This window comes from Aulostomus chinensis, chromosome 22, assembly GCF_037954235.1.
Source record: "Aulostomus chinensis isolate RoL2024-O1b breed Wild chromosome 22, RoL_Achi_v1.0, whole genome shotgun sequence".
Lineage (NCBI taxonomy): Eukaryota > Metazoa > Chordata > Actinopteri > Syngnathiformes > Aulostomidae > Aulostomus > Aulostomus chinensis.
This window is the reverse complement of record NC_141341.1, coordinates 10,874,022-10,892,665: the sequence shown is the minus strand read 5'-3', so window position 1 is coordinate 10,892,665 and position 18,644 is coordinate 10,874,022. Positions and strand designations below refer to the sequence as shown.

The window sequence follows — 18,644 nt, the reverse complement described above, 5'->3', positions numbered from 1 at the left end:
TGGGGACGAGGCTGATTGATACTCTAAATTGACTGTAGGTGTGACTGTGAGTGTGAATGGTTATTCGTCTCTCTATGTTGGCCCTGCGATGGACTGGCGACCTGTCCAGGGTGAACCCCGCCTCTCGCCCGTTGATGCTGGGATAGGCTCCAGCCCCCCCGCGACCCTTAATGTGTAGGAATAAGCGGAAGATGATGATGGATTGGAAGTTGAAGTCAGTTTTGAGTTGGCAGGTGTGTGTTGGCTAACTTCCAGGACAAGAATGACATTAAAAAAAACAGTATCACACTTATTTTATTGAGGAATAGACAATGAAACCTTTTAATGGTGGATCACACATTGTACAAATTATAGGATACTGTCAAAATAGAAGTTTTTGTAATCGTTGGAGTCTTTAAAAAGCCTGTATCCACTTTTACAGTTTTCAAAGCAAGAAAAACAAATACATCCCTTAAATCCATGTTTTAGGCAGTCAGTTTACACAAGCATACATGAAACAAAGAATACAACAATATGAAAGTAATACTGAATATAATTAACATCTTTATAGCAGTTATACATTTAATCTTCCCTCACCAGGCAAAATATTGTGCTATGCATACTTTGCTCATTCAAATTGCTATTTACCTCTTGTGTTATCCGCATTAGAGTTTTCCTTTTCCTTTATAAGTATGAAAGGGATTTGTTAACATCAGACAATATCAAAAAAGTTACCGTAAGAGGAAACAATCCCTTTTACAACAGTGAGACAAGCATAAAATGTTGCTCAAAAGCCTGAGATATCTAAATGCAATGGGAGGTAAAGTTTCCACGTACGAGAGTAAACATAAATATAAACACTGCCGCTCTGCAACTGTTCTACTTCCACCCCTCCATCACGACTTTTAGCACCGTCACTCGAGGCGGCGTGTCTTAGCACTTCGGTATGAGACATAAAACACTGAGGCATGTTGGGAAAAACAATGTAAGGCTTCATCTACTAAAGCGACTACCGCTGCCAATAATAATAATAATAATAATAATAACATGGATGCACAAGTTATTCATGATCGCATGAACACACTGAGAATTATGGGAAAATGCAGGATCAAAAAGATACAAATTACTGCGTTCGAGATGGGCAGGGCGGTGAGTCTGTACATGTAGACAAGATGACAGGATGTCGCTCAGGCACTGGCGTGTTGTGTGGCGTTTCTCTGAGGTATGTGTGCCCACACACACACACACATGGATATACTGTAGCTCTCAGCTAATAAACTAAGATTTTCATAGAAATGAAGGACACTCACAACACATGAGGATCTCATCACACGTTCTGAGGGAAGTAGAAACCTGGTGATGTCATCAGGGTTACCACAGCTTGGGGTCTAGTTTTTTTTGCTTTTTTTTTTTTTACATTTTATCAAAATGTCAGCATTATAAATCATGCTGGAACGTTTTTGTTTTTATTTTTGGTCTTGAATAACCCTCAGACTTTTTATAGTGATCTCCAAATCCTTACACTTCACTAAAGAGGCCATATTCTGCTTTTTCCCCTTTTCTTAACGCAGGGTTTTTCAAGACCTGAGACAGGTCCTGGAATAAGGCGCCACTCATTTGATGCCTTGAGGCCTATTGCATCACGAGCATGTGTTTTGAGCCCGGTGTGACCCAACCACTGAGCCAAGGTTGCCTTATTTTAATCAGATTACAGCAAATACATAAAACAGGTCTGTCCTGGTGTCTGTTTCAGTATCTGAGTGCAGGAAAGTGAGACAAACAATAAAACTCTCCAAAACTTCGATCTTCTTTTTCAGCCATCGTTAACTACAATGGCTCTAATGTCCTTTAGATAACTAATAAACAATGTAATATTCTTCCACTCGCATTCACTGAGCCTCCGCTGAATCTATTTGGAGGCCCCTTGCTTTAGCGTGCTACATCATTCGTGACGCATGTAAAAGGTTAGGGGAGGTTAGAAGGTTGAACACCAAAGGGAGTCATCCTCTCCTGGAAAGCCTCCAGCCTCTTCCTCCATGACTTCTTTACATCACTGTGATACGCAGAGCTGCTTCAAGCTCTTTCATCGTTCCGTGATCCAGCAAAATAACTTTATTTCTGATGGAAATGTCCTCACACCAGGAAATTGGAAACCTGTTTGCGTTTTACTCCACCAGGCTGATTTGGGACGGATCGACACCTGCCGTGTTTGACCCAACTTAACCCTTTGCAGCTGTAAGTTCTTCCATGTTTTCAGTTAACTTCGCTTGGCTTCGGCATGTTGCGACGCCAACGTACCTCGTCCCACACGTGTGGCGACGGAACTTCATCAGCGCTCTGGGCTTTGAGGCTGATCGCCTTCTTGCTCTAACGTGTGTGGTTCTATCAGTGTTCAAAGTAGGGCGATGGGCAGTTTGCACAAGCCCGCATGAACTGTCCAATCAGAGCACACTTGGCTCTCAGGGGGCGAGGTTTTACCAAACGAGGCGAACACACTGCATATGCTGCAGAAATAGACAGGATGAGGAAAAAATTAGGATTTTTGACAATTAAAGCACGAAATTATGAGCTTAAAAACGAGCATTATATGGCCTCTTTAAAAGGGAAGAATATTCTCCTTTGCTTTTCAGTCCTGTAATTCTATTAAACCTACAACTTCACATTTCTAGATGTGAAGTTTTGATGCTCCTAACAGCTTGTGTCTTTTCTGATACAAATCAGCACATAAACAGTAGTTTTGGAATTTTCAAGCAGCAGTAACATGTGATTTGAAGTGCAAACTGACAAGAAACCCGGTAGTTAAAATGTCAAATACAAGATAAAAGATCCCTTTAGAAACACAAAACCCAATTACGAAAATGTACAAGTCAAATTACCTCATAATCATGGCAACACAGCTAGATTGCCATTCGATGTCTTGGAAGTCTAACTAACCGCCTCCTGAGGAGTGACTCACAAATGTTTCTTTCATACTCTGTGGAAGTCAAGAGCTTATCACACTGTGGGGTCGAAGATGAGTGTGTGTGTGTGTGTGTGTGTGTGTGTGTGCTGTAAAAATCTTGTGTTCTATACCAGCCACTTCTCAATACACATGTGGAAAACAGTCTCGTTCGAGTGCCACCAGACGTGTTCCACGCCGGGAACAGAACACAAGATCAGATCCCCCCGAGCCGCCAGCGTCTTCAGGCCGAAGACGTCTCTCAAGAAGACCTGGGTGAGATGAAGAGGAAGGAATATGTTTGCACGGGTTTATCCACCTCATATTGCCTCAGTCACACTCAGTTTCACTTTATTTCACTAAATGTTACTTAAGGAAAAAGTCCCAGGACCGTAAGAGAAAATAAATAAACTGTCGTGTTCGTGTGTCTGTGGTGTGATTTGCACTCACATCTTGTTGCTGCATGTCAACCACGGTCTCGTTATCGTCATAAAATCCAAACTGACTAAAAGAGAATATGTGAGAGCGTCACATGAGAGTCATCTGATCGTCCACAGGCAAAATGTGTGACACTGGAAAAACACAGACTTCTATGATTAAAAGAAAAACAGCAGAAGTGTTGAAGCCTTGTAACCTGCGTGTTTGAATCCCAGTGACAAAAACTATGGGAGACAAGGCAGATGATCTTGCTTGTTGATAAATTAAAAAAAAAGAATAATACCCAATAATCACCAGAAACAAAATAAACATATTGCTGATTATGTGAAATCGTATAAACATGAGAGTGTTGATCTTCCTGTTTCATCACCATGAATTACAAAAAGGTCGCTGACTGCTGATCTAAGAGATAAAGTAGCAGATAACACGCAGCCATGAGCAGGACTCTTCAGGCTCATATCCTCCTCAGTGTGAGGACAGCGAAGCCCAAAGACTCCTTCACCGCCCCTCCTCGGCCAGCGGGGAGGCAGAGTCGCAGAACAAAGATGGAGGACGGACTCACCTGGACTGCCAGGGAGTGATGACGCCATCATCCGGTCCCCCGATCAACACCAGCTTGTTGATTTTTAAGAAGTTCTTCTTCCACTCTGGGATGGAATCATGAAAGACAGTGAATGTGTGCTGCCTATGAAGATGAAATAAGCGTCAAGTACAGGACAGACTGAAGCGTCGCCTTCGTTTTTAAATGACACAAGAGGAATTCCAGGTTGCATCCCGCTGAAAAAATGACACTCAAAACTTTTTTTGTGGAAGTGCCTCCAGGCTGAGTACATACGTATGTTATTGTGGCACTGAACAAGATGATTTCACATTGTTGGTTGCAAGTTTTCACGTTTGTTCTTTTATTTGCATTTTTTTTGTTTTGTCTTGTTTTTTTTAGTGTAAGTCAACTTGCAGGTTGTTGTTCGCCGATCAGGCTCAGTCACATTAACCTCTTACACTTCTCTGATCGTTCCCCTCGGTTTTGTCACACAGGTGCTACCACTGACAGTCACACACATTTCACTTATAGAGGATTTTCATCCTGAGGAATTTGCTGACCTGTTGAATTTGGATTCGGTCTCTCGCTATTGAGCAGAGCTAAATAATCGCTGCTGTTCACGTACAGGTCCTGGTGGTGGGGGTCTGGAAGAGGAGGAGGAGGAGGAGGAGGAGGAGCAGAAGAGGGAAGGAGGAGAAGATGTACGTCAAAAAACTTGCTTATGAAGCATTTTGGCAGTTCCAGAATCTGAGCACATCACTTTCCTTTTTAAAAAGGTAGCACAACTTAAAAAAAAGAGTCAACTTTCAAATTTAACCAGCAGAGGAACATAACTGAACGCCACCAGATACAACAAATGCAGAATATTCTAGGCAGCAATTCTCACCGTTCCAGTAGTTGCAGATGGAGATTCTCTGGCCTATCGCGGTGTAGCAGAGGTGGTACAGGTTGGACTTGACAAACTGAGGGAAAAGGTACTTCAAGTAGTCTGTGTCTGAGAGGAAACAAGAGCAGCGTGAAAGACAAGCTCAGGGGGGAAGTCCAGTCAAGAACAAATTTGTGTCTTATATTACGGGAAACGTGAAAAGTACATCAAACACCTCAAAAGAAGCAGAAGTAGATTTTAATTCAATACATTGTAACAAGCAAATGTTCACAGGTCTGGTTACATTATTTGTTTATCTCAAGTAAAAACACAACAACAACAACAACAAAAAACGCTTTGGTGAAATGCTGAAGAGCGATGACTAAAATCTGCCAGGGCTGCTGGGTAGGTAGTGTTTCCGTGGAGGAACTCACCTCCGTATTGTCCTGCCTGAGGTGAGGACAGAGAGATGAAGGAGTGGACGTTGTGATCAGGCAGAGTTGAGAGGATTCCCCTGCAAACCAGCCCACCTGAAATAACAGCAACAATACTGTTACTAGTCAGGAATGTACAGCTGAGTCTGTGAGCAGCTGCAGCTGCCTTAGACGTCGGCTCGGCGAAGACGAAGATTTCAAAAAACAAAAACCTTTGTCCTTTTAGAAACGATTCCACAAGTATATTTTCTGTGCAAGTATAAAAATGTAGAAGCATAGAGGTGTAGAAATATGAACGTAACCGACACAAATGTGTCGTTTTTACTGCTTTTAGTCCTCCAGTTGAACCAAAATGAAAGGAGCTTCCTTGATGCTTAGAGAGAAGTTTACTGTCAGATTTGACTATCCAAGAGGAAGTAAAAAAAATCTGGACCTGGCTATAGTCAAACTGTAAATTTCTGGAAAATTTATGAGAAATTAATCTGGATTGGGATGCAGAGTTATAATGGCCAGTAACCTGCACCAGAGGTTTCCTCATCCGAGACATTCGAGCAGGGTGAATTCCAAATGCTGGCTGGGAATTTCCTGCCTCTGACTGAAGAGAAGCATAAAAAATGTATGAACTGAATAAAAGGATATTGTAAACTGCCAGCTTTGAAATGTAGAAGTAAATGATTCCCGTTTTACTGTGTCACTCCGAGTTCAGGTTCAGTGATAAGAACACGACAGAACATACCAAGACTGTTTTATGGTCTTAAATGAATGCCACAATTATGCTCCTATTTTCAAGCGCGCGTGTGTGCGCGCGCGCGCATTCACACACACACCTTGAGAGTAGCAGATAAAGTTAACCCCGTCGGCTGCGTTCTGCATGATGGGGTAAATAGCTGCCTTGAATCCTTCCACCTGCTTCCACATGGGCTGCAGGCTGGCGCTTCTGTCGAACAGGTCAATGATGGTCACGTTTGTTCCAGGATGAGACTGCAGGAAGAGAAGGTTCACCTCGTTAGCAGGGCTGAAGACAGCAGGGCTGATCTTGCTGCAGACTGATCAAGATGTGCTTACAATACTGTCAATAATACTCTAATGCTCTTTAGTAAGAGGGCAAGAACCCAGAATAAGCAGAGGGAAATCTGAACGTCCACTTTTTTGTCCTGCAGAAACGTCTCCATCTGCCAGAAGTATAAAAATGAGGAATTTACCTCATCAACCACTCCATTAGATTCAATGCAGTTGTAAACTCTGTGAGGGTTGCAGAGATTTTAGGAAAAGAAATCCAGATTGCCTTGCTTGTTCAGTAAATACACATCTGACCCCCGGGGACTTGTGGATACTCGTTCAACAAACCAAATTACACTTTTACAACTCAACTATTACATGTGTACATTAATGTATCTCCTTGGATTATACTTCCAAGGGTGCACAGGAGAACTAGTAACCAACTTGCTTTAAGATTCTGACTTTACCTCTGTAATACTCCTGTAACATATAGATTTGCACATGTTGCCGTGTGTTATCAGCTAACTGCTGCAGATAACAGGAGGTATTATAGACTTTGAGGCCTGCATGTGTTATTGTGTACATTATGTACATTTAGTCCTCCAAACATATTATTTCTATTTATGTTATTTCTACCCCAAATGACAACAATGCACCAGTTTCTCTCCCCTCACCTCGTTAATGAAGCGCTGCAGGTTTTTAAAATCCCCCGAACTATCGAACAAACCGTGAACAATTATCACCGGCTTGTATCCGACCGCCGCCGCCCACAAGCACGCACCCAGGAACGGCCAGAGGAGGCTGGCTGCCCCGCTGCTGCGCCTCCTGCTTCGGATTGTGATGGTAGAGACTGAGCCCTTCATGACCGCTCAAAACAATAAAAACACTAGATAAACCCGAAGAGGTTCAAGAAATAAAATGGGAACGCGGTAAAACAAAAATATAAAATCCTGATGTTGGCTAATGTTGCGATCTCATTTTTAGCTTCATTTCCCCGCAGCTGCGTCACAGATGACCCGGTGACCACATGAGCCCGTGTCCCTTTTCTTTTATGTCCACTGTTTGATGATACTCTCAGCTCGGTGCCGGGCAGCTGCAGCGGTGTGCTATGTTTGTTCCGGTTTTAAACCAAACGTGAAACAGCCACTGGTGGCGTCGTATCCGGTCTCAGCTCGTCCAATCAGCGGTACGCTCACTAAAGCTTGAAAATTTCGCGATAGAAAAGGTTGAGGAATACCTCTTTTAAGGGATCTTCTGTCAAACAGGAGACTAATAGGTGAAGCAAACAAAAAGTAAAATAAAATAAAAAAAAATTGAAACAAAATTATAAACAATAACAATAAAACCAAGTCTAGCTAGTTGATTCGCTAAAGCTAATGTGCACTTTTTTCTCTGCATGAATAACAAAGTTGCTAAATTAAGTAGAAATTTCTCTCTCTCTCTCTATATATATAGACACACCACTCTTTCTGGTGGTAAATTTTAAAAAGTTCAAAAAAATCTAAAGATCTAGTCAGATGAACATACCAGGGAGTGTTTCAGCATAATACAAAAACAGGTCCTGAGGGAGGTTCCTTCCCTTCAGCCTCGCAGCTGATATCTGCAGGGTCTTCATCCCTACTTAAGTACTCTCAAGCAATTTGCACACACAAAGAGGCAAGTCACATGACAAAAGACTTTATTAACCAGTCCTGCCAGTTAAGAGCAGAACATACCCGAGCAAGGCAGCCAAAACCATCAACAAATTCATATCAACAGCAGCAACTTCCACTTGGGACCTCCACCGTTCAAAACAAGCGTCCTCTCTTTTGGTCCCTTTCAAACGCTGACATGCAAACCTCCAAAATTGACCCTTTCTGTTGACATTTCTCAATTTACAGTGGTTGCAATACAGAATATGAGCTGTGTTTGGTTTGCACAGGGCTACTTGTCTTCTTATGACATGTTAAAGGAGTGCTACCAGTTTAAACACGTTGGCTTGTTTTGATTAATGCTGGAGTGTCAGGAAGGCTTCGGCATCGGTTTTGCTCTCGTACGAAGATAGCATTCGCACGCAAGTGCATCCGACGCTGTAACTGCACCTCTTGTTTGCTCAGCTAGTAGGCAGGAAATTTAGTGATTCATTCAAAGCGTTAAAAAAAAAAGCATCACAAGCACCTCCGAGTCACTGGGTTCAGTCATCGGTGCTCTCTGAGAAACAGCTGCTCAAACAATCAAAAAAACAATCGAGACTTCCACGTAATCTCTGTGCAAAAAGAAAAAAAGACCCCCCCCCCCCGGTGCAGAAGAGTGGGATCATCTCCTCGGGCAGCTCTACACAGTAGGCTGCAGCAGTTCCTCTAGCTGGCACAAGGTGTCCTTCAGGGTGACAGCGAGTGTTTCTGCATGCGTCTCCTCGCAGCAGTTAAAGGCCGTGATGGAAAAGTGGACGTGGTCGGCCTGCGGGTTGTAACATATGGCGTAACCATCGGGAACAAGAGGCCCGAAGCACATCACACTGTCTGTGTTTGCAGGCACCTGAAGGGAAAAGAGAGGTAACATGTTAAAATCTAGATTTCACTCAAGATCATCTAAGAGAAGCTGCCACCTGTAGATAAATGGAACTTTTTTGTTGTTGTTTTTTGTTTACAAAGCTTGGTTGATTGATTGCATGTTGATATTTATTAAGGCTTTTTTCCTTCATCGAAGAACAGTGAGCACCCTGACAGGCTGCAGAATTTCAAGCTCAGCAATTTTGTGACTAATTTCTTGAGAGCATTAAATTGATGATTTTCTTTCTCCCCAACGCAAACAACATCACCATTAATTTTAAGAATTTGCATCATAAAAAAAATAGAATAAAATAAAATAAAAACTCCAATTAAGAGGCACACAAACGCACCTGGCCAGTTCGGAGTTTCCAGTGCGTTGCCAGGCCGTACGCCGTGTCCATGAAGATTTTGGGAATACTGCGTCCCTCCTCGATGGCCTGCAGCTTCAGCCCCAGCAGGTGGCGGTCTATACCGTGTCCTTTCAGAGCCTAGAGGGCAGGTGAAAAGGTGAGCGCGGGAATGAATTAAACAGAAGAAGAGAAGCCGTTTGGGTTCTCCTTGTACGTACCTGATCAGTCAGAGCTGTGTAAGCGTCAATAGCTTCTCTTAAAAGTTGCAGCTTTGCTTCCCGCTGTACCAGGAAAATAAAAACACACAGTCACACCGCTGGCAGTGTTCTCACTACAAACCCACCTGAGGCAACACAAATAAATCCCACAGAGGAAGTGAAAACTCACAGAGACGGACGGATCATCAAAGGCAACTATGAAGCTGAGTGTCTGATTTGTGGGCGAGCGGATGAACTCTGTCCTTCCTCCTCGAAACATCCTCTGAGAGGCGATGTCACAAGTGGGGCACACCTCACTGTGAACTCTACGAACGCAAATCGACACAAACCAAATCGGCGATTTAATTCAGTCGTATTTTCAGGTTACAAATGTCGTGTTTACGAGACACATACAACAGAAACAAAAAAAGAGAATATATCATCACAACATTTATTCAAAGGGAAAACCACCGTGTCTGTGACAGGGAATGACACAATCCCTCTTTGGCTCTGTCATTTGTGAACGTACTTCTTGAAAATCGCTAACTGAGGAGACACAATGAGGGAAGAGCGACTCCCTGGGATGATCCTGAACACCCATGAGGGAGGAAGTGGAAGGAACGCCGCATTTGTAACACTGAGTAAGAGCTTAAAAACAAACTGTAAAGCAGCACCGTGTTTGACAGTTAAGAGCAATGAGGTCATAATGTTGTGACAAGCAGCTGCGGCACGAACGTAATGAGCACAAGGGATTGTTTAATAGTTTTAGAGAGCCGGTTCAATTTCATAGTCTGACCCCGCGAACCATTAAGATGCCACTCTCTTATCGATCTTTCACCACGGTGTGTTGTCCTTATTGAGCCACATTTGTGCGTAAGAGATGTAACTTGTATCACAACCTTGAATGTAAAAGTGCACTTATTTAGACAATATCATATTAGCGTCACGGTCTAAGGTCTAGAGAGCACTCGGAGAGCTGCACCGAGGCCGCCCCAGCCAAACTTCATGTAAAAAAAAAAAATGCTAATTTTCACTATGTTAGACGGATTTGCCCCAAAACTTCAGGGGTTCCTTCTTGATTAAAATGACTCCACTCCACTACGTTTGGTGAAATTCGGCTATGCAGTTTTAACGTAACACTGCTGAGAAATGTCTAAATAATCTGGCTTTAAGGCAAACACCAACAGCAGGAGTACCTGTAGTAGGCCAGCTGCAGCGCCAACTGGATGAAGGCGTTCGGACTCAGTTTGTGCTTCTTGGGAAGATCTTTACCAAACTTCTTAAAGTTGAACACGTTCACGTCCAGGTCGTTGATCAGTCTGAGGGAACATTTTGTGAAATAGTATCATTACGCAGTGATACAGTAACTAGCCTTTTCTCAATTTCTTACAGAAATACATTTTTCAATAATGTAAAGCCTCCACATCAGTAGGGGATGTAAGGATTAAGTCTCATTTAGATCTTGACAGCTGACTGATTTAGTCTGAATGTTTGCGTCCTGGATGAAGACGATGACCTCTGAGGGATTCAAAAAGACCTTTCTGTTGTCAAGGTTACGTTAACACAGAGAGGAAGATAAATGTGTTTACATTCTCACCGCTTTGCTTCAAGTAAACATACTGTTAGAACTGCTGCAACGCCATATCTAATTCGTGAGAATGTGGGAGAACTTACATGTCCAGGTTCTGCTTGGCGTGCTCGATGTCTCTCTTGATTTCTCGGTCGATGTGAAAGTAAAGCTTCTTGGGCATCGGGAGAGGGATCAGTGGCGCTCTCTTCGGGTCTGGATTATTACTGCAGTTGAGACAACACAGATTAGCAGCGTATAAATATTCATGATGGGAAGAATAACAGGTGTTCAAACTCCTGTCAGAGAGAATGGAGACGGATGAAGTCTAGAACTATCAGAAGCAGAGACTGACTGACGTATCGAACCACAACAGGAAGCTTCACAATAACCACAATGCTCTCCTTTTCGTCTCACCAGTACTCCAGAATGTGATCCAGCAGCGTTGCTATGGGCGGACCCTCAGCCGTGGCTTGTTCGTACAGAAGACCCCACGAGCCGTCCTCGCCGACCACAAACTAGTCAGACAAAGTTAACCAGCTGACATCAGTCAGAACAAACTAACATTTATATGTCACACTCGTGTCGCCCTGCATCTCACCTGCAGGGTCTTGTCAAACCAGCGGTTGCCACTGTTGGAGAATGTCCCGCCTCCGTGCAGGACCTGGGCTGCTTTACGGCTGGCGTACCTGTCAATCAAAAGGCAAAAAGAACTAAATAAGAGGGATAACAGAGGATTGAGAGGTTACGAATGCTATAAATGTGCATCTGTACGTCTGGGTTATGAAAACGTATGATGAGTGTCACATTTTTCAGACACCAACTGGTGACAGACGTAAACAAAGTGACAACTATTGGCTAAGAGGAAATGTCAACAGACGACACAATGATTTCTGAGCGCACGCGCGCACACACACACACACACACACACACACACACACACACACACGCACACACACACACACACACACACACACACACTCACTCACTCAGGTATTTCTGTGTTTGCCTGATGTGTTGGGTAATCGTGTGTGTGTGTGTGTGTCGTGAATACATACTTCTCATCTGATATCCTCATGACCGGAGAGTCCAGACACAAAGAGAAAAGTCCCGTCTCGATCGCCCGCACTGACTCCTTGTTGAGTTTATCTGAGTCACACAAAGTGGAAAGAGACCGAAAAATACTGAACAACAACCAAAAAAGGATTGCTTCCAATTGAACTTTGTTTCCAAAATGAAATTCAAGGTCATACTTTTGCAAGCCTGATATCAAACGTGTCAAAAGAGTTGAAGACCATTAGTTGAGGTCTCGCTGAGTCATCACTCGTTGATGACTACATTCACACATCTCATCTCATGGTTAAGTATGGTTAAATATAAATGCGACACACTTCAGGCCATTTTTCTGAATGCAAACATACCACAATAATGTCTTGATCTGTACATGAACTGGAGAGCAAGAACCAACTTGCAGGCGTCTGTTTGGGATTTACAGCCAGCCTAACCTATGTTTTAGTCAGAGCAGTGACGACGACAACATAGTGTTGATTTGGCAACTCTTTTTAGTCTTTGTGTGTCACATATCCATTACAGTTTGCATCATAGTTAGTCATCATCCTGTTTTATGAGTTTTATTTCATGTCCCAGCATTTCGTCGAGTCTAAGTTCAACAAAACTGAGCTGCTTAGTCAAAAAACTATGGGTATTTCAGATTTCATCGATGAGGTTTCTCTTTAGATTTCTGAGTGAATGGCAGGTGGTTCGGATTGAGTTCAAAGGCATCTTTGCTTCAGTCACATCCGAGGTGATTTGTATTCACTTTTAGCTGACAAAATCTGAAAAATGCAGAGTTTTTTTCTTAGGTTGTAGATGACAAACACGAAGAGTCAACCATTAGAAACATGCTTCCACTGTGTTGTGTTCAAAGACGCTCTGACTTTCAGGATCGGAGAGTCGGCAGCAGTCACATGCTGTCCTCGGGAAAATAACTGACCCTGAACCGACAAAAATGATATCAATTCAATTCATTTTTATTAGATTCTTTAAACTTTATAACTTTTGCATTAAAAAAATCAAAAGGAGGTTGTGATACTTGGCTTGAAGCTGCAATCAAAACTAATTTCAGTAAACAAAATTCAAGATGCACGAATAACACGGCGACGTTTAGACATGTCGATAATTGGTATTAATTCACCTTTTTACAGTAAGTAAACAGTAAGACATTACTGAATCGTCTTTATTTTTCAATTTCCTCTTTTGGTTCATGTGGCATCCTTTCTTCTTTTGAATGTTCAGGAGTGCGTCACTGGCATGTGACCTACCTGTCAGCAAGCGATTGTAGGCCTGGCCCCAGGTGTGGCGGTGCTCGCTGGTCAGGATGCCCATCGGCTCCTTGTCCGTCTTCCAGGACTGCGCCCTGATCCTCAACAGCTGCCCGTGGATCTGACTCTCCGTCATCCGGGAACCGTCGCTGTTGAACACCTCCAGCTGGAAGAACTGGCAGCAGCAGCAGGACACACGTTTATCTCTGACAGGTGAAGTGAGGTTGTAAATGTCAGCGGGTGAACGCACTCTTTCACGCTCGTTGCAGAGTGTGTGTTGTCTTCTCAGCGAGCATGTTCGTGGTGATTTACTCAACCAGGCTCGTCTTGATTCACTATAAACAACCACATATGCTGACATTTGCTTTACATTTCTAGCTTCCTCTCATAAAACTCCAAGAAAGTTTCCAAAAATAGGATTATTTCACTGACAAGTACGCCGAGTATCTCAGTTTCAGACAAAAGCTATTTGACAACAGGCTTTGGCGAATTGTGACACGTGGCATTTGTCCCTGAATGTCTGATATTAAGATTATTTTGAGACCGTTATGATAATGAGATTATTTGCAACCCTACCAGGCTTTATTTTAAATCTCCAATAGATAACAGGACTGATAAAAGTCCTTACAAACAAGACCCGACATGACTGCAACATCAAATCACTGGTAAACTTGATGTGAACCTTTTTTTTTTGCCATCAAGAAAACAGCGAAATGATCAACCAATAATCAAAAGCTGGCAATAAGTTGTCTTTTGATAACTGCCTCATCATGGCAGCTCTTAACGAACCTGGTAGTTCCTGACCACCGTGATGTGTGTTGGGGAGCGTCGCGAGCGGCCGTGGTGAGCGATGTAGTCGTGTTTGGGACCCGGGATCCTGCAGGAGGAGAAGAGGAGCGGGTAGAGATCCATGCAGAGCGGCCTCCCACGCATGTACTCGACTGGCAGCTGGCCGCTAACAGGGAGACAGAGGAAACATTTTATATGAATTAGCCTCATTTTGAGTCAAATGACGGAAGAAACAATGGGATGATGGGAATACAGGCAAATATTTGAGGGCAGGAATGTTACTTACACTCTTAAGGTGCCCCGTGGAGTTTTCTTGTAAACAAAGTTCATGTTTGTTAAGTGATGCCCGCTTAAACGCATTTTATCGGACCTTCAATTTTGACTGTTTTATATCCCGCATTATTTACAGCCATGTCAAAGTCATCTTCTCTGCATGTCCATGTTTGTTCTTGTGCACGCGTGTGTGTGTGTGAGTGTGTGTGTGTGTGTGTGTGTGTGCAGGAGACAAAACAAGGACCACATACAATTCAAAACCAGCGGACACCATCCATGTTTTATGAGTGAATAAATCACTTGTTTCATAGAGAAACGTTACACACTTTCCACCTGGGTTTTATTGATCAAACTTCCTTGATTTATAATGTTTCACTAAATCTGTTTTACTGCTTTTTATATTAAAAGGACAGCTGGCAAAGTAACGAGCTGCGAAAAAGAAATTCAGTTCCGTTAAAAAAGCTGAATAGTTCCCACTAAAACGGAGAACAGAGGATATACAATGCAGGAATAAATATACCTGCCCATGTTGAGACAAGTTGCAGTGATGTGCAGTATATTTAATCGATTTGTGGCCACTTGGGGGCAGCAAACACAAGGTGTGAAAACACTCACATATTAACCTCTTTTAGCCACCCAGAAGTCACAGAGCAACACGTTGGGACTCACATGTCTGCCCACTTGTCACACTGCTTCAGCTTTTTTGGGACTGATACATTTGATCGTTGTTTGCATGTGAGCTGCTGTGTGTGACTTTAGAGGGCGAAAGATGGAGTAAACGACACCCCATCAAACAACACCTCCATCATAAATGTCCTGCTGTCGTAAACGCAGCTGCTGTCTGTTTGCCTCTGATATCTCAGAATCTCAGGTGTATCTCGGGGGAGGACGCCCCACCCCGTCTGATCGAGCGTTATGTTGGTGTTGCTCTGATACTGTCGGCAATTAAATTCAGACACAGATTACAAGAAATACGGTAGCGATGCCAGCCAGGTTAAAGTTTGCTTTACAGAAATAGCCTTGAGTGGATATGATTCTAAGGCCACAGATTAAGGGATGATAGGAGGATTATAGGAGATTGTCCACAGTTCAGGACTGGGACTGGTTTATAGTTAATAAATGGCTGGAATGTTGCAGCAGATAACAGTTGGACATTCAAAACAAAACAAAACCACATCTGACTGAGGTGAGTCAGAATATTATCATATCTTTGAAAAGGATTTCTTGTTAATTGCATGCAAAGTCTATTCGTCACCAGCTCATTTGCACGCGTCGAACTTACTTGTTGATTTTAGCCTTGAAATCGATTACGGCTGCGATCAATTTGGATGCAAAGCTGGAAGACAAACACACACATTCAGACACATCAGTCTTCTAAGATTTATCACACCAACACAGGACGGAGAGTTCTGCGTATTTCTAGTGCAAAACAGCAAATCAGCACAAGGTGTCGAACATTAAGATTCACACACGATGCGTAAACCTCATTTTTTGTAACTGTTAAGTAAAAAAAATAATACATGATCAGATTTGTGACCAAAAAACAAAAAAAGGGTACTTTCGTTCATTTTAGACGCAGACGACTCCAACGTTCACAAGACAACAAACCTTAAGCTTTCATATTCGAGCTTGTGACTATCAAGTCTGTGTCATGTATAACAGCTTCCTCCACACTTTCAAAAACCATGTTTAACTGAAAGTGTCACTTCATCTCATTAATGGGTGAGAGGTTTATGACCAAGCTACTTATGGCTGCTGGTGAGCGGTGGTGTTGTGTTGACTCACACTAGCTGCCCTCGCCAGTCGTTGTAATCTCTCCTGGGAAGAGAGATGGCCGGGTTCGAGTGCACAGGCAGCGGCTGTCGGCTCTCCAAGTAGGCCCACTGCACCCACCAGTCTGTGATCTACACAGGACGAACACACACACACACACACACACACACACACACACACACACACACACATTCACACTGCGTTAATTATTCAAGCAGCAGGTCAGAAACTTTAAGGCAGAAAACTACATGTGAATCCCTGAACCTGTGACCATCTTAAGGAGCAACTATCACAAAAACTGAAGTGTGAATGATTTGTTTTCTCACAAAAAAATCCAGAACCTGAAGTTATTTATTATCATATAATTGAGCTACAAAAATAATTGAAAAAAACATATATCTGAAAATATCCATCATTGGTTTCAGCTCTTCTCCAGCCTGGATTAAGTTTGCTAAATGTTTGCAAGTTGTATTTCTGTGCTAAAATCATCTACAAGTAAAGTTCCTCCAGTTCTGAGCTTAAGTACAGGTAATATTGTGTTTTTTTCAGTCCTGTTATATCCCTGTGAGTGCTCACTACCAATCTGCCACCAGCACCTGCCACACTTCCCACAGCGACAGAGCAGAAACAGACCCAGTTCTTGGTGTGTCGGGCTCTCCTTTGCAGCCCCTCCTGCAGCTGCGCACCCAGTCCGCCCGGCCTGCCAAACTCTTGCACCATTTTGCGGGTGTGACTGAGTTCCTCTGGGGGCAGCAGGGGCTCCAGGCCCCTCAGGTAGCCCTGCAGGGTCTGAGCCAGAGGGGGCACAGGCTGCGAGGGTACATAGGTGGAGGCAGACAGCTCCTGCCTGGATGTAACCTGGGAGGAGAGTAACAAAGCTGAGAGTTTCTGGAGGATTTTTGGGGTTATTTATAGTGTGTAAGTTACTCTGCATGTTAGCACAACAACCTGCATGCAAGTTTGATCAAATGTCACTAAAATTAGTGAAGAACCAGGGTGCATGAAAATAGGAAGTGTGAATAGTGTAACTGAAACATGACCAGCTACTTCTTACTCAGCAGTTACTGTAATAATATGCTGCATGGGACGCTGCAGGCCCGTGTGTCAACAGTGTGGCTCCTGCACTATTCAAAAGTTAACTTTAAACACAGACAAGCGCTCGCGCGCACACCCTCACACACACACACACACATACACACACGCACGCACACAAAACAAACTTACTCTAGAGAGCCAAGCCCTGCAGGATCCAGGTTGAATTTTCCACAAAATCATGTTTCTTCAAATCAACAAAGCAGCATCTGTCTGATTTTTTTTTTTAAAAACAACCTAAAGTACATATAACACATAGATATTCTCAACACTTCGACTCAGTTTCCAGACAGTTAGACCGTCAAAGTGGAGCTCAGCCCTCCTTCTTCTCCTCCATCTAGGATGTCGATCAGCGTCCTCAACGCTCGATGGATCCCCGCTCGAAAACAGCACAAATCCAGTAAAACCCCTCCGTGTTTTCCCCCCCTCCGAAATGCGAACATGCAAATGTTCACGTACCGACCTGAACTCTCTCGAGCTACAAGCCCGCACACGTGTTGACGTAAAAACGTTTCCGTAAACAGCTGCGTGGCCCAGCCTCGAAACTACACGCAGTACCGTTTCTACCCACGGAGTGTCGCTGTTGCAAAAGGATAACCGAACCTCTGCTGCGTTTCCACTTCCCTGGCGTCAGGGGTCATTTGAAGTCCATCGTTTTATCGTTTTTCACAGATTCAGAGGTTCATATTAGTATTTATATTAATTGCAGCCTGTTTTGGAAGTTACGCTGAATCGTATGTTTGCATTTGACTCATGAAACTGTTGCCTAATATAAAGAACTTCATTTTTAAAAAGTGTATAATTTGCCTCTATTATTTCCCTTATGTGGTTGTGGGTCTTATTTAAAAAAGAAAACTATAATAATAATGGAATTATATCAACAAGGAATAATCGGGTTTTGGAAGATCTATTTTGAAAATTTTGTTTTAAATCGTCCATGTTCATACCAGAAATCTTTGTACCACATGAAATTTAATAATCAGAAAAAATTCTTTATTTGGTTTCTGTAACACTGAGGAATATCCTTCACTAAAACTCAATTAACAATTCAAGATGATTCACAGAATTATTAATATTTACTTAGATTTTCAACATATGCAGGATCCATCCATCCATCGTCATCTTCCACTTATTCCTACACATTAAGGGTCGTGGGGGTGCTGGAGCCTATCCCAGCATTTACGGGCGAGAGGCGGGGTTCACCCTGGACAGGTTGCCAGTCCATTGCAGGGCCAACATAGAGACAGACAACCATTCACACTCACAGTCACACCTACAGTCAATTTAGAGAATCAATCAGCCTCGTCCCCTCTTGATGTCTTTGGACTGTGGCAGGAAGCTGGAGTACCAGAGAGAACCCACACAGGAACAGGGAGAACATTGAGACTCACACAGAGAGATCCCGCGCCCGAGCCAGGACTCGAACCCTTCTTGCTGTGAGGCCACAGTGCTGACCACTGCACCACCGTGCAGCCCCCTATGCAGGATATAAATCTCAAATGCCTCACAACAATAGATTTAACTACTTTGAAAATTTCTTGGTTGTCTGCGGTGCCC

General features: G+C 43.1%; 2 protein-coding genes across 3 annotated transcripts; both read right to left on the bottom strand.

Annotated features, from left to right (window-relative positions):
• Positions 1-209: 209 nt before the first annotated feature.
• ppt2b (palmitoyl-protein thioesterase 2b) lies at positions 210-7,304 on the bottom strand. 2 transcript variants are annotated; one of them, XM_086193984.1, is made up of 8 exons: positions 6,869-7,304; positions 6,023-6,176; positions 5,196-5,291; positions 4,783-4,890; positions 4,457-4,540; positions 3,918-4,002; positions 3,368-3,422; positions 210-3,189 (listed from the first exon to the last, which is right to left on the bottom strand). In XM_086193984.1, exons 1-8 carry the CDS (start codon positions 7,055-7,057, stop codon positions 3,046-3,048), a joined length of 915 nt encoding a protein of 304 aa, XP_086050110.1. In that variant the 5' UTR covers positions 7,058-7,304; the 3' UTR covers positions 210-3,045. The 2 variants fall into 2 exon arrangements, 1 of the variants encoding a protein (XP_086050110.1); XR_015111312.1 differs by having other exon boundaries at positions 3,087-3,189; positions 3,368-3,489.
• Positions 7,305-7,862: 558 nt separating this feature from the next.
• cratb (carnitine O-acetyltransferase b) lies at positions 7,863-17,568 on the bottom strand. Its single transcript, XM_086192608.1, has 15 exons — positions 17,220-17,568; positions 16,629-16,853; positions 16,008-16,126; positions 15,505-15,558; positions 13,950-14,115; positions 13,161-13,335; positions 11,898-11,988; positions 11,441-11,528; positions 11,257-11,357; positions 10,947-11,066; positions 10,469-10,591; positions 9,463-9,598; positions 9,294-9,356; positions 9,076-9,213; positions 7,863-8,711 (listed from the first exon to the last, which is right to left on the bottom strand). The coding sequence occupies exons 1-15, from the start codon at positions 17,268-17,270 to the stop codon at positions 8,508-8,510; spliced, it is 1,854 nt and encodes a 617-aa protein (XP_086048734.1). The 5' UTR covers positions 17,271-17,568; the 3' UTR covers positions 7,863-8,507.
• Positions 17,569-18,644: the final 1,076 nt, after the last annotated feature.

Bases quoted from the DNA above. Each gene is read 5' to 3' on its own strand.
- ppt2b (XM_086193984.1), bottom strand. From the start codon at position 7,057: ATGAAGGGCTCAGTCTCTACCATCACAATCCGAAGCAGGAGGCGCAGC. The intron at 4,891-5,195 runs GTGAGTTCCTCC...GTTTCCTCTCAG, and splicing joins TCAGGCAGGACAATACGGAG to ACACAGACTACTTGAAGTAC. The intron at 3,423-3,917 runs GTGAGTCCGTCC...ATTCTCTTTTAG, and splicing joins ATCACTCCCTGGCAGTCCAG to TCAGTTTGGATTTTATGACG.
- cratb (XM_086192608.1), bottom strand. From the start codon at position 17,270: ATGATTTTGTGGAAAATTCAACCTGGATCCTGCAGGGCTTGGCTCTCT. The intron at 11,358-11,440 runs GTGAGATGCAGG...TTGTCTGACTAG, and splicing joins GGTTTGACAAGACCCTGCAG to TTTGTGGTCGGCGAGGACGG. The intron at 9,357-9,462 runs GTGAGTTTTCAC...TTCCTGGTACAG, and splicing joins TTGATGATCCGTCCGTCTCT to CGGGAAGCAAAGCTGCAACT.